The sequence below is a fragment of the Eptatretus burgeri genome, chromosome 6 (assembly GCF_056783735.1).
Source record: "Eptatretus burgeri isolate ZD-2024b chromosome 6, Ebu_testis_v1, whole genome shotgun sequence".
In the NCBI taxonomy this organism is placed as follows: domain Eukaryota; kingdom Metazoa; phylum Chordata; class Myxini; order Myxiniformes; family Myxinidae; genus Eptatretus; species Eptatretus burgeri.
This window is the reverse complement of record NC_140966.1, coordinates 651,179-663,000: the sequence shown is the minus strand read 5'-3', so window position 1 is coordinate 663,000 and position 11,822 is coordinate 651,179. Positions and strand designations below refer to the sequence as shown.

At 43.0% G+C, this 11,822-nt stretch overlaps 1 protein-coding gene across 1 annotated transcript in view; it reads left to right on the top strand.

Annotated features, from left to right (window-relative positions):
* The window catches only part of AK3 (adenylate kinase 3), a 51,422-nt gene extending 43,542 nt beyond the window's left edge, over positions 1–7,880 (top strand). The window contains exon 5 of the mRNA XM_085883694.1: positions 7,502–7,880. Coding sequence (XP_085739820.1) covers positions 7,502–7,628 — 127 coding nt within the window. The 3' untranslated portion in view covers positions 7,629–7,880. The remainder of the gene's footprint in view (positions 1–7,501) is intronic.
* The last annotated feature ends 3,942 nt before the right edge of the window (positions 7,881–11,822 follow it).

Here is an 11,822-nt window from a genome sequence, read left to right as displayed (position 1 = left end):
GCAGTGGCACTTAGCCACCTATCATTGGTGGCATTCTTCAAGTGGCACACTTTCATTATTGCAGTGTTTGTGAACTGCTGAATGAAAGCATTTTCCCCTTCATTGCCTTCAAATAAACTGTTATGAAACAGTGGCTCGTTCAAGAACATGGGTTAAGTGCAGGTCGAGGGGTCATGACGGCAGCCGAAAGCTTGCCATGCATTGAGTAAGCTTCAGTGAAAAGCAGGTAACCCAGACAAGTCTATCTTGGTTGAGTCCATCAAGAACAAATCTTGTGCAAAGTTCAATTTTCCAGCTTGTCGGAAAATGCAACAGGGTTCATACAAGAAGCGCCAAACTGTTCGCAGCCAGAAAGCCATGATGCGGCAATTGACATTCACAAGTCCTTGGCCACCGTCAGCCACTGGTAACTTCAGGATTTCCGGTCGCAGCCAGCGCTTTCCAGACCAGAAGAAATGAGTGATGCATTTCTGTATATTGTCCACGATATCTGCAGGTGGCTGTAGGACAAGAACCTTGTACCATAACTTTGAGGAGATCAGACTGTTGATGACAAGTACCCTGCTTTGGTCGGACAGTTGGCAGAGTAAACTCTTCCATTTGAGTAAAATTAGTTCCATGCGTGCCAACAAACCTTCCCAGTTTTGCCTCACAAAATCGCCCGGACCAAGAAACACTCCCAAGAACTTGATCCCGTCACTTTTCCAAGATATACTGCCAGGGAGACAAGTAGGGAGAGGGAAAGGGGGGGGGGTGGATAAGGGATAGGTCGAGGTTTGGAGCCACAGTGCTTCTGTTTTAGCCCAATTTATTCTGTCTGATGATGCTTTACTAAAGAGATCCAAGGTACTCGTCATCTTAACAGTGTCTTCTGCATGATTTATGCAGACACAGATGTCATGTGCATAGGTGATGCTTTTCAAGGGATTAGTTCCCATAGTGACACCAGATAAGGATTTACGAAGGATGTTTAAGAAGGGTTCAAGATAAAGAGTGTACAATATTCCTGAAAGAGGGCAGCCCTGCCTTACCCCTCTCCCAACCCCAAAGTGGGGCACAAGTTCATTGTTTATTTTTTTTAAATGGCCATTATGTTTGAATAACATAACTGTATATGTGGTAGAAAGAGGGAGCCAAAACCAAAAGATTTTAAAACTTCAAAAAGGTATGTGTGAGAAACACAGTCAAATGCTTTCTCCTGGTCCGAGAAGACCAGGCCACAACTTCCATGATTTATCTCACAAATATCAATTACATCTCGAATAACAGAGATACTATCCTGGATATTATGCCCGGGGACACATTACGTTTGGTCCATATGTATAATATACTTTACTGGAGGTGAAATACGTAAGGCCAAAGCTTTTGAGAGGATTTTCTAGTCTGTACACAGCAGGGACACTGGCCTCCACTGTGAGATGAGCAAGGGATTCCCTTTTTTAGGAATAAAAGGACAGCTCTTCTGCAACTTAGTGGGAGTTCATTCTTCTCCAGGCTCTTTTGGAAGACAAGAAGCAATTCAGGTCCAATCATGTCCCATAATTTTTTGAAGAACTCCGCAGGTAGACCATCCAGCCAAGGTGATTTCCCTCCATTCAGGCTCGGCAGCAGAAAGTTCCTCGAGTGTGAGTGGTTATTCTAAATCCAACTCTTGCTTGGGGGATAGAACACTGATACCATCCGCCAATTGAGAAACCAGTTCTAAATCAACATCTTTGCCTGGTAAAGTTTAGAAAAGAAAAGTTTTGCGTCGTTCTTAATTTCTACTGAGTTAGGAGTGACCGAGTTATCAGGACGTTTTAAAGCAGTGATTAAGGAATGAGGCGATTTTGATTCAAAGTCAAAAAAACCGGGTTGGGTTATCTAAGAGATGAAGGTGTTGAAAGCGTCATCTCGTTAACGCTCCTTGGGTATGGTTGGTGATTATACTATTGAGAAGAGAATTTTTCTCATGCAGTCTTGGTTTTTGTTTGGGGGCAGGGTGGGTTTTTAGGTTACTTTGAATTTGTAGAATTTCTTTCTCCAGTTCCGCTTTTATTCTTCGTTCTACTTGTGTATTTAAAGAGCAGAAATGTTGACAGAAATTTCGAATTGGACCTTTATGTTGTCCCACCATAACCGCTGGTCTTTAAATTGAGGCTAAACACCTACTAAGTTTGACCATACACTTTGAAAGGCACTATTAAAAGAGGGGTTGTCTAATATGGAGATGTTAAGTTTCCAAAAAGAGTGGCGATTTGGAGAAGACCCTATTCGGCAGCACATGGTGATAAGGTGATGGTCTGAGAAACCAAATGGAGAAATTCTCGTGGTAGGTGAGAGGTTAAGAAGGGGTGAGTTTATGTAAAATCTATCCAGCTGGGCAAGGGCCACCTGGTTGTTGGAAACTTTACTCCAAGTAAACTGATGGGTGTTTGGATTTTGTATCCACCATACGTCTTGACGACTAAAATCCCTTATTATGTCAGAGAGCAGTCTGGCTGATCCGGGGTGAGGCTCTGTCTGCACCATTCCGATCACGTGCGGGCTGAAGGGTGCAATTGAAATCACCTCCCATTACGATACACTTTTGCAAATCTAATTGCCTCATGTAGAGTCATAACCTTTTGAAGAAGCTTCGGCGGTCTGTGCCCTTTGAAGGAGCATAGACATTTATTAAAGTAAATTTGATGTTATTGTCAACAAAATCCAGGGAAGCAAGGTAACCTGGGATTATTTCCTGAAATGAAAGTTGTAGAGGGCAGAAGTGTGGACTAAGCAGAAAAGCAACTCCTGCTGTGCGAGAGTTGGAATCACTAAAATAACCGGTGTTTTTCATCATTCTATTCCAAACACTATGCAATGCTGGAGTAGAGTGGGTTTCTTGTAAAAAGGCTACATCAAATTTTTGTTGTTTAATGAGGTTGACTACTTAGAGAATCCTGGACTGGCTTGCTCCACCATATATGTTTAGGCTGCCAAAGATCGCCATAGTGATGAAGAGGTGGCAAGCAAAGAAGTGCACGCAGGTCATCATTTCATTTACATTTTAGCTTTAATAATGTGCTTTTTTAGCCTACTGCACTGTGGTTCGGTGAAATGGTAATCATTAGGTCGACGAATGATATTTTTTTGTTTCAATAAAACCATCTAAGTCAGAAAAATACTCCTTTATATCTATTTGTCTTTTCCTAAAAGTATGATTTAGGAATCTAAGGATTTGCGATGGTGAGACATTAGGAGTACTGTTTGTAGGGAAATATTCGATGTCCTCTGGTTCTCCTTCTGACATGTCAGAAGCACTATGTGGAAAATTTTCAATCTCAAATTCAAAAACTGTGTTTATACTCTGTCGTATCCAGGTATCAGGTTGTTCTGTTTTCGATGTGGAGGGGAGGGGTGAGGGATGCTCTGCTTCCACCTTGAGTAATGTAGAGGGAGGTGAGGGGGAGATGGAGTGAGGGGAGAGGGTAGTAGTATCAGCGTCTGCCTCAGGTTTTTCAGGATGCGGTTTTTTCAGAGCTTTGTCACAACACTCAGGTGTGACTTCAGGGGTATTCGTTGGAGCAGTTTCCACCATTGAGGAGTCACCGTTGGTGGTTAACCTATGACACAATTTGGGGATTCTGGAGGCAGTTTTAGTTCCTTTTCAGTAAGATCGTTACATGGTTCAATTTCCTTATCAGAAGTAGGGATCTTGGCTCTAGTTTCCTTAATTTCCTCTGGGAGTAAATCCCCTTCACCTTGATCTCCCAAAAGGGGGTCCATTTCATCATTTGAGAGTGACTCATACCGCTTTTTCATTGACACTGTGTCACATAAGCCCGGTGTTGTTTCACTCAGCCAAAACCACTTTTTTACCTTTATGTGGGTAAGTACGTTCTGATCCGTTTTCCTTTTCCTTAATAAAGGAATAGTTGTAAACCCATCCCAAACACTTGAGGTACTGTCTTCTGTGTCCTTCGGGTCTGATATTCCGTTCTCTTTTGAGACTGTAACAGGGTCGTCGGTGCTAACAGGTGGGACCGTATTAGACGGAACAATAGTATCCTCGGCTGTTGGGGAAGCAGTTTTCAGGCAGAAACATTTTAAATGGCAGAAACCATTGCAGTTAAAACATTTCAGTGTTTCCGTCGACGCATACACCTGGTACTCGTGTCCATCTATGTGAATTTAAAGACCACATTAAGCACTTTATCGACGTTAGACAAGGGAAGCACAATGTACGCCTGTCGCCAGAAAGACATCACGTGTCTAGCCTGCTCGTTCCAGCATCGCAAAGATAACATTGTAATCTGAGAGACTACGGTCCCGAATCGAGATAATTATTTTACCAGTGCTTCATTCCTGATGAAAGGTGGGACATTACTGAGTACAATTTTTGTACTAGTTGTGGCGAGAGGGGAGGCTAAGATGAAATTACCATTTTCAGTTGATATTCCAGTCGAGACGATGTCATGTACTAAATGATCATCCGATACAAAAACAACGACTCGTTTATTCATGCGAGAAGCTGTGCGGACTTTTTCAAACCCAACCATATTACCAATGGCAGTAACAATGTCATCAACACTGACCTCGTTAGGAGGAACGAACACGACGCCATTTTTCCTCGTCAAGGCCTCATAGGCCGCGTAGCAGGAATGTATCGACATTCTTTGATTTCAACGAACGGAAGGGGAGGGGTGAGGGAGGGAATGAGGGGAAGGTCATATAACCGCTCCGACGTGTGTCTCGTCGTAGGAGACGCGAAACAAAAAAACACACCCGTAATACAGGTAAACAGGAATACACTCGATAACGGAGTAGGCTACTGGCTCGAAGCTTACCTATACCACAAGCTGTGGGCCCTCTGCCTCTCTCTCTCTCTCTCTCTCTCTCTCTCTCTCTCTCTCTCTCTCTCTCTCTCTCTCTCTCTCTCTCTCTCTCTCTCTCTCTCTCTCTCTCTCTCTCTCTCTCTCTCTCTCTCTCTCTCTCTCTCTCTCTCTCTCTCTCTCTCTCTCCCTCTCTCTCTCTCTCTCTCTCTCTCTCTCATCCCAAAGAAGAAAAGAGGAAAGGTAAGGGAACGAAAAATATAAACACAAAACCGTTATGAACCACGAGGGGAAAAAAGGCTGGGGGTGGGACAGGAAGGGGATGTGGAAGGAAGAGGACGGGGAGTCGAGAAGAAGGGGGGTGGGAGCGGAAAGCGGAGGGGGAAGAGGAAACAAAAAAAGACGATGAAAATATTAAACAGGCAAGGGAGAGAATAACACTGGACTCACAACACAGAGCAGGAGCCTACGGCGGCCATGACACCGCACCCAGAAACCAAACCAGGAGCAGGGGGAGGGAGAGAGAGAGAGAGAGAGAGAGAGAGAGAGAGAGAGAGAGAGAGAGAGGAAAAGGGGAAGCTAATGGGAGAGAAAGAGGAGGGAGAGAGGGAGCTTTTGTGAATATCTATAGTTAGCATTGATACGACATTGTGAGAGCAGTTTGCAATTCCTGTCATATGGCCTGTGTGAACAGCCAAATTCTGGACCACATTTGGTGACAAGTTATTCTTTAACAGGCCAGTGACTTTGATCAGAACATGGTCAGAGGAACCAAGGGGGGTAGGGTGGGGGGGTGGTATGGGGGGAGGGCAGAGAATGAACAGGAGAGGATGGCTGGAAAGTTTATCATTACCATTATTGTGTATGCAGCCTGTAGCTGCTGGTTGCATCATTACTGGGAGCGTGCCTGTGTCATTAATGCAGTGCCCCTGTTTCCAGTAAGCTGGTACTCATTTTGATGGCCTCGGAAGGATGACAGACTGAGTCAACCCACCTGGTGTTATTTAACAGCACAGCAGAGGCTCAAACTCAAGACCCAAAGATTTTAAGCCAGCCACCTTCACTGTTACACCAACAGCAGGCTTATCATTACCATGTCAAGAGAGGAAAATGGAAAATTTTCAGAGACATCAGTTAGGAAGTTCCAACATTAAATCAGACTGGTGGAAATGCAGTAGTCTTTCGCAGAAATGCCGTGGTTGGTTGTTGCAATGCAAACTCCCAGCCAAATAGCATGGTGATGTTACCATAGATGAGGAAGTGGGAGTTAGGATCGTTAGTTACTGGTTGATCCACAATCACAGAAAGACAGTTGATATGGAGTCTTATTATTCAGTGGATGGTCCATTGCACAAATTAACGTTTGCTCGTGAGAGAGAGAAATCTGTATTTAAATATTTTTGTTAATTCAATTTGAATGTTGTAGGCACTTTAAGCAGATATGATGAGTGTTGACACATTTTTATCATAATGGGTTTGAAGGTTATGAAATAAAAAATTGATTATCGTTAAAACTTGGTTTTAAAATGAAAATGTTAAACCTGAAATAAAATGTACTCAAATATGATATGATTATTTTTAAGTATGTATCCATTTGGAATTAACATAATTGTTTGTTTCCTTTGTATGGAAAGATCACCTGACTATTAAAGTTTGTATCAGCTTGAACTTTGCCAGTAAGTTGAATATAAGAAGAATTGCCTGTCATTTTAAAGCTATCCAAAGGAATTTTTCATAAAAGACACAAACAAGTTGGAATGTGGATTTAAGAAGGTATACAGATGTATTCACTAAGCTCTAGTTGCTTCAAGATAATATATCTTCCCAGTTTCGGGAGAAGTAGACTGACTTTTAACCTACAAATGATCGAAACTTGTTTTTAATGACCATTAGAGTTGGCATTTGATGTCATTCTAGCATTCTAGGCGTTTTCTGTATTAGGAAAGGATTAACATGTCTGGATTTGAAATATGTGTTACAACCATTCAAGCAGGAGCTGTCAAAGAAGACAGAAGATAAGCTTCACCTGGAGTTTGTCAAGACCAGGCAAACTGGCACCAGTGCCAGAGATGATAAAAACTGTCTTTCTGAAAACTATATAAGGACTAAGATTCTCCATTTGTATTTGAGAGATCTGAAGTGAGTTTGCCTGTTCAGAATCTCCTATGCGTGCAAAATAATTAAGTGTCTTGTCTGTTTCATAAATAAATGTTTTAATTGTATTGATGACTTAGATAATTCTTCAACATGAGTAACTTGGACTTTTCAGAAATGGTGGCTTATAAATGCTGAATTGTAATGATAAAAATTTTGGTTTTACACTGATATCGTCAAATTCACGTTTTTATCGAACACAAATTGATGCAGAACAAAAATAAATTCCCCTCATTCAGCTTGTACTGCAGTTGCAAATCTGAAACCACAACACCTGCCCCATGAACTCCCAAAATCATAAAAGATTGTGTATTTTATCATAAAATGTCCTGACGAAGGAGCAATGAACTCAGATCTCATCTTATCAGATATAAAATAACTCAGAGACATATACAGTGCATTGTTTACTTCATTTAATATGTGATAACATGACGGGTATTACATAACTCATTTGTGAAATACATTTGAAGTTGTTTGAGCTGACTTTCATGATGATCAATTAATTTCGTTGATTCAATTTTACTATTGATAATTATTATTTTGATGTTTTTCAGCAAAGAAGGTATTCTGCATACATTTTCTGGCAGCGAGACCAACCAAATCTGGCCAGATGTGTTCAACTTCCTCAAGGACCATATCAAAATGCTTCCTGAGCAGCTTGAAGGACCACACAATGCATAATGCCTTCAAATATATTGATTACATCAAAATGCATGGGCAGGATCAGCTTCTCTGGATCATTGCAAGAATCAGGAGTTCGAAAATCATGCTTCCATTTGCTGTTGCCCATGGTGATATGATTGCCCTCTGTCATGGAACAATATATGAATGATGGTGCAATATATGCCTTACCTTTGCTAGCAAGTCTGAAATGTTATTAACTGGAATTTTTAGTTCAAAGTAATAACAATAATAAAAAAAATAATTACAAAAGTCCCATTCTTTCTATCTAGGTAATACTGCTGTATTTAATCTTCTACAACTACGACTGTGATTTTAACGGCTCCAATTATTCCCACTTTCTTGTGGGGTTGGGACAGGGTTTTGCAAGTGTGTGTGTGTGTGTGTGTGTGTGTGTGTGTGTGTGTGTGTGTGTGTGTGTGTGTGTGTGTGTGTGTGTGTGTGTGTGTCGAGGCCATAACTTTCTTTTTTTTACCATTACAGCTTTTGTGATCAAATTTTCAACAAACTTATATTTTGAAAATGCAGAGAAAAATAATTTATAATTGTTTCAAAACGTGAAAGGGCAGTCATAGGAACTATAAGTAGCCCTCATTAGCTCTGCTGCAGCACAGCTGCATGATACCACATGTGGTTTTAGCCTTGCAGACAACAGCACTGTAACATGGAGACTCCTCCCCATAAACTGTTTATTTCTAGGCAGGAAAAACGAACAAAAGTGTTTTGGACTTCTTCAGTAAAAGCAGAGTGATATTCATAGTAATGATATGGATACAAACAAACATGACATAATAGCGACCGAAGCTTTTCCTGCTGCATTCTTCAGGGTAAAAATTGCAGCAAGTGAAGGAGGAAATGAAGGTGCGTGCTTCATACACAAGTCTCAATAAGGTAGACACTGATTGGTTCAACCGTAATGACGTCAAGGTTAATCCGAACGCCCATTGGTCGGCTCATCATCTTCACTTCGAGCTCCCATAGGCTGGAGCAGAGTTCGTCGATGATTGACGTTTGCAACCGCATCCTGGAGAGAGGGGGGGATGGGTTTCCTCGAAGGTCCATTCACCATTTGTTACCGTACTTCCATTGATATTTCCATGCTGAAAGAGACACAGAGATCATACAAATTCCTTTTGACGACATAATATTGGATCGGTGGTGAGGATGAAGGTTGCTTCCAACATATGTAAATGAAACGAGCTCCGACCTCGGCTCAATATCCTGAACATATTTGCATTGTTTAATGTACTGGTCTGCACAGATAGGGTTGGCAACCAGGTGCTGTGCAATGGCAGATGAAGCAGATACAGTGGCCGGTGGTTGCTGGATATTTCTACATGCTCGCACTGGTTGTGTTCTTACCCTCACGATCTTACTCCGAATTGCCAAGGGGACGTGTTGTTTGATCCGATCAGCCAATCTTGGTGTTGTGCGGCCCACGTACCGAGCTTCACATCGGCACTTAAACTCATAAATAACATTGCTGGTTTGTGAGGTGGGTAGCACATCCTTGTTGACTGAAGTCAGCAAATGGCGAGAGGTAAAGATTACTTGGGGTTGCACAGCCAGAAACGTGTTGGATACAATATGTTTGATTTGTACTTCAAACCTTCATGATGATTGCCCTTTCCAGGGCATCCTGATATAGACTGGACATTTGTCTGGACCAATCTTCCGATCTTTTATCGTGTTTAGAAACTTGTGTGTGTATCTCTTAACTATATGCTCAGGACAACCATTCTCACTGAGTATATTCATGATTTGGTCAATTTCAGCAGGAAGATTACAAGGTGAACAAATCCTCTGTGCTCTGTTAACCAAGATATTGTTCAAGGCAATTTTGTTTCTCGTGGAGCTGTAGGAGTCCCACCGAATAGACTGCCCTGTGAAAGTCGGTTTCCGGTAGACAGATGTTGTGAAACCAAGGCTGGATCAATCAACCAACACGTCCAAAAACGGTAACGTGTTTGACGATTCCAGCTCCGTGGTAAACTTCAGCACTGGATGGAGAGTGTTGAGCCATGACTGGAAATTATCACATACCATCCGAGACTCAAACAAAGCAAAAATATCATCAACATACCGATAGTATTCCTTCCTCCTCCTCCTCCTCCTCCTCCTCACAGATTCCTCGCACATCAGCCTCCTTGTCCACCCTCAGTGCACGTACAGTTTTACGCCTCAGCTCCCTGAACAGCTCAGCTCTGCCATTCAGCCTGGCCCTGCGACTCTGATCAATGGTATCCAGTGTCACTTGAGAGACAAAATTCTTCTTTGCCCGAGGGTGAGTTCCAAGACATCTACCGGCAACATCAGGTAAACACTACGGGGGACAGGTAAACAAGGAACTGTTATTCTGGATCCACTGCCGTTTGGGTGGTACGAGGAACAGATCTGTGTAATATGAAAGCTAAATCTTGATAAGTTTTTGAAATATCACGTACACAATCCAAGTTACCGAGATGGTTTCCATGGCAACATAATTCAGCCAATCACAGCCATGATATAATCAGGTTGAGATAGTGTCACGAGGAATAGAGATCTGCAACATGAAAACTAAATGTCCAACGTTTTTGAAATATTGCGCACACATAAGTGCATGGACAAATGATTGGTTGGACGGAGCCCATTTTAATGTATCTTTATAATTGTGTCAAAATGACCTTGTTGGAGGGACAATGGACAATAAAGGTACATCAGGATAATGGTACATGAGGCTAATTATAATGACACAACTGCAACACCCTGTCCTGCTATGCCTGGTGTTGACTTATGGTTAGGGTGGTGGGCTTGGGATCCCAGGGTCCTGAGTTCAAATCCCGCTCAGCTGTTGAATTAACACCAGGAGGGGTTAACTCGGCCTGCCATCTTTCTGTGGTCGGCAAAATGAGTGCCAGCATGCTGGTATACTGTGTCGGAGTGGCGACTCATCCAGGATTTTGCCCAATCGCCAAGAAGACTGATTAAGCAGCACCAACGTGCTGCACAGAGTATGGTCCCAAACTCCTCCTCCTCCTGCCCTGCTCACCAAACGCTCTTCCGATGGTATCCAAGGATATCTCCAGTCATGGCTCACAGACTTCGTCTCCTGTCGCAGTCAAAATGTGGCCCTTCATGGCATTCGCTCATCCCCTCTTCCTGTCCAGACTGGAGTTCCTCAAGGCAGTGTTCTGGACCATGTTCTTTTTCTGGTTTTTAATCAATGATTTCTCTGACTCCCTGGAAAATCCTATTTATCTCTGTGCTGATGACTTCACCCTCTGCTATACCATCTGTCATCCCTCAGATCAGCAAGCAGCAGCCGATTCACTGTGCAGATCTGGATAAAATCACAAACTGGTCAAACAGTTGCAACATGTCTTTCAATCCTGACAAATCTCACACTCTCACGATGTCTCTCTGAAAGGATGTCACTCTGAAAGGACCGTCGGGAACCCACCCCCCCCCCCCACATCCACTTTCTCATCAATCCGCTTTTTTGTGTATACCTTGTCGAGGCTCATATGAGAGCCAACACACAACGCACAGCAAGGGGGGCATGAGACAAGAGGGGCAGGAGTGGGAATCACAAAACAGTATGGAACAGAGACATGAGGGGATCTGTGGAAGGGATGGGGTGGGGAACATGGGGTATACAAGATGGATATTACAGGGACTTTTAGGAAGGAAAGCAGGGAATTTGAAGGAGGTGGGTTTGGGGTGGATTAACGGGGGCAGAAAAGATTGAGGATTTGGATGGGGGAAGCCAAGAGGTGGTGGTGAACAGCTGTTTTGAAGGCCTGGAGGGAAGAATGGGATTGAACAGAGTGAGGAGTTTATTCCAAACGTGGGGAAAAAAGGAATGAAAGAGTGAAGGTGAACAGTGATTCGTGATTTTGGTAGTTTTACCAGAAGGGGGATGTTGGTGGACCTTGAGCACCCTGCAGAAATATGGAAGGGACAAATCGCAGACACAGCAAGGGGGGAGGGGCAAGACTGGAGAGGACATGGTAGAAGACAGAGAAACCACCGACCTGCCTGCAGTGAGAAAGTGAGAGGCCCAAAGACTCAGCCTCATCACAGGAGATGCCAATGATCCGAAAAACCTTGGTTTCCACAGCGTGAAGCCGAGAAAGGTGGGAGGCAGGGGCACCAGCCCAGAGAGGAAAGCATTACTCCATCAGGCTGTGGACAAAAGCTTTGTATGTGATCAGG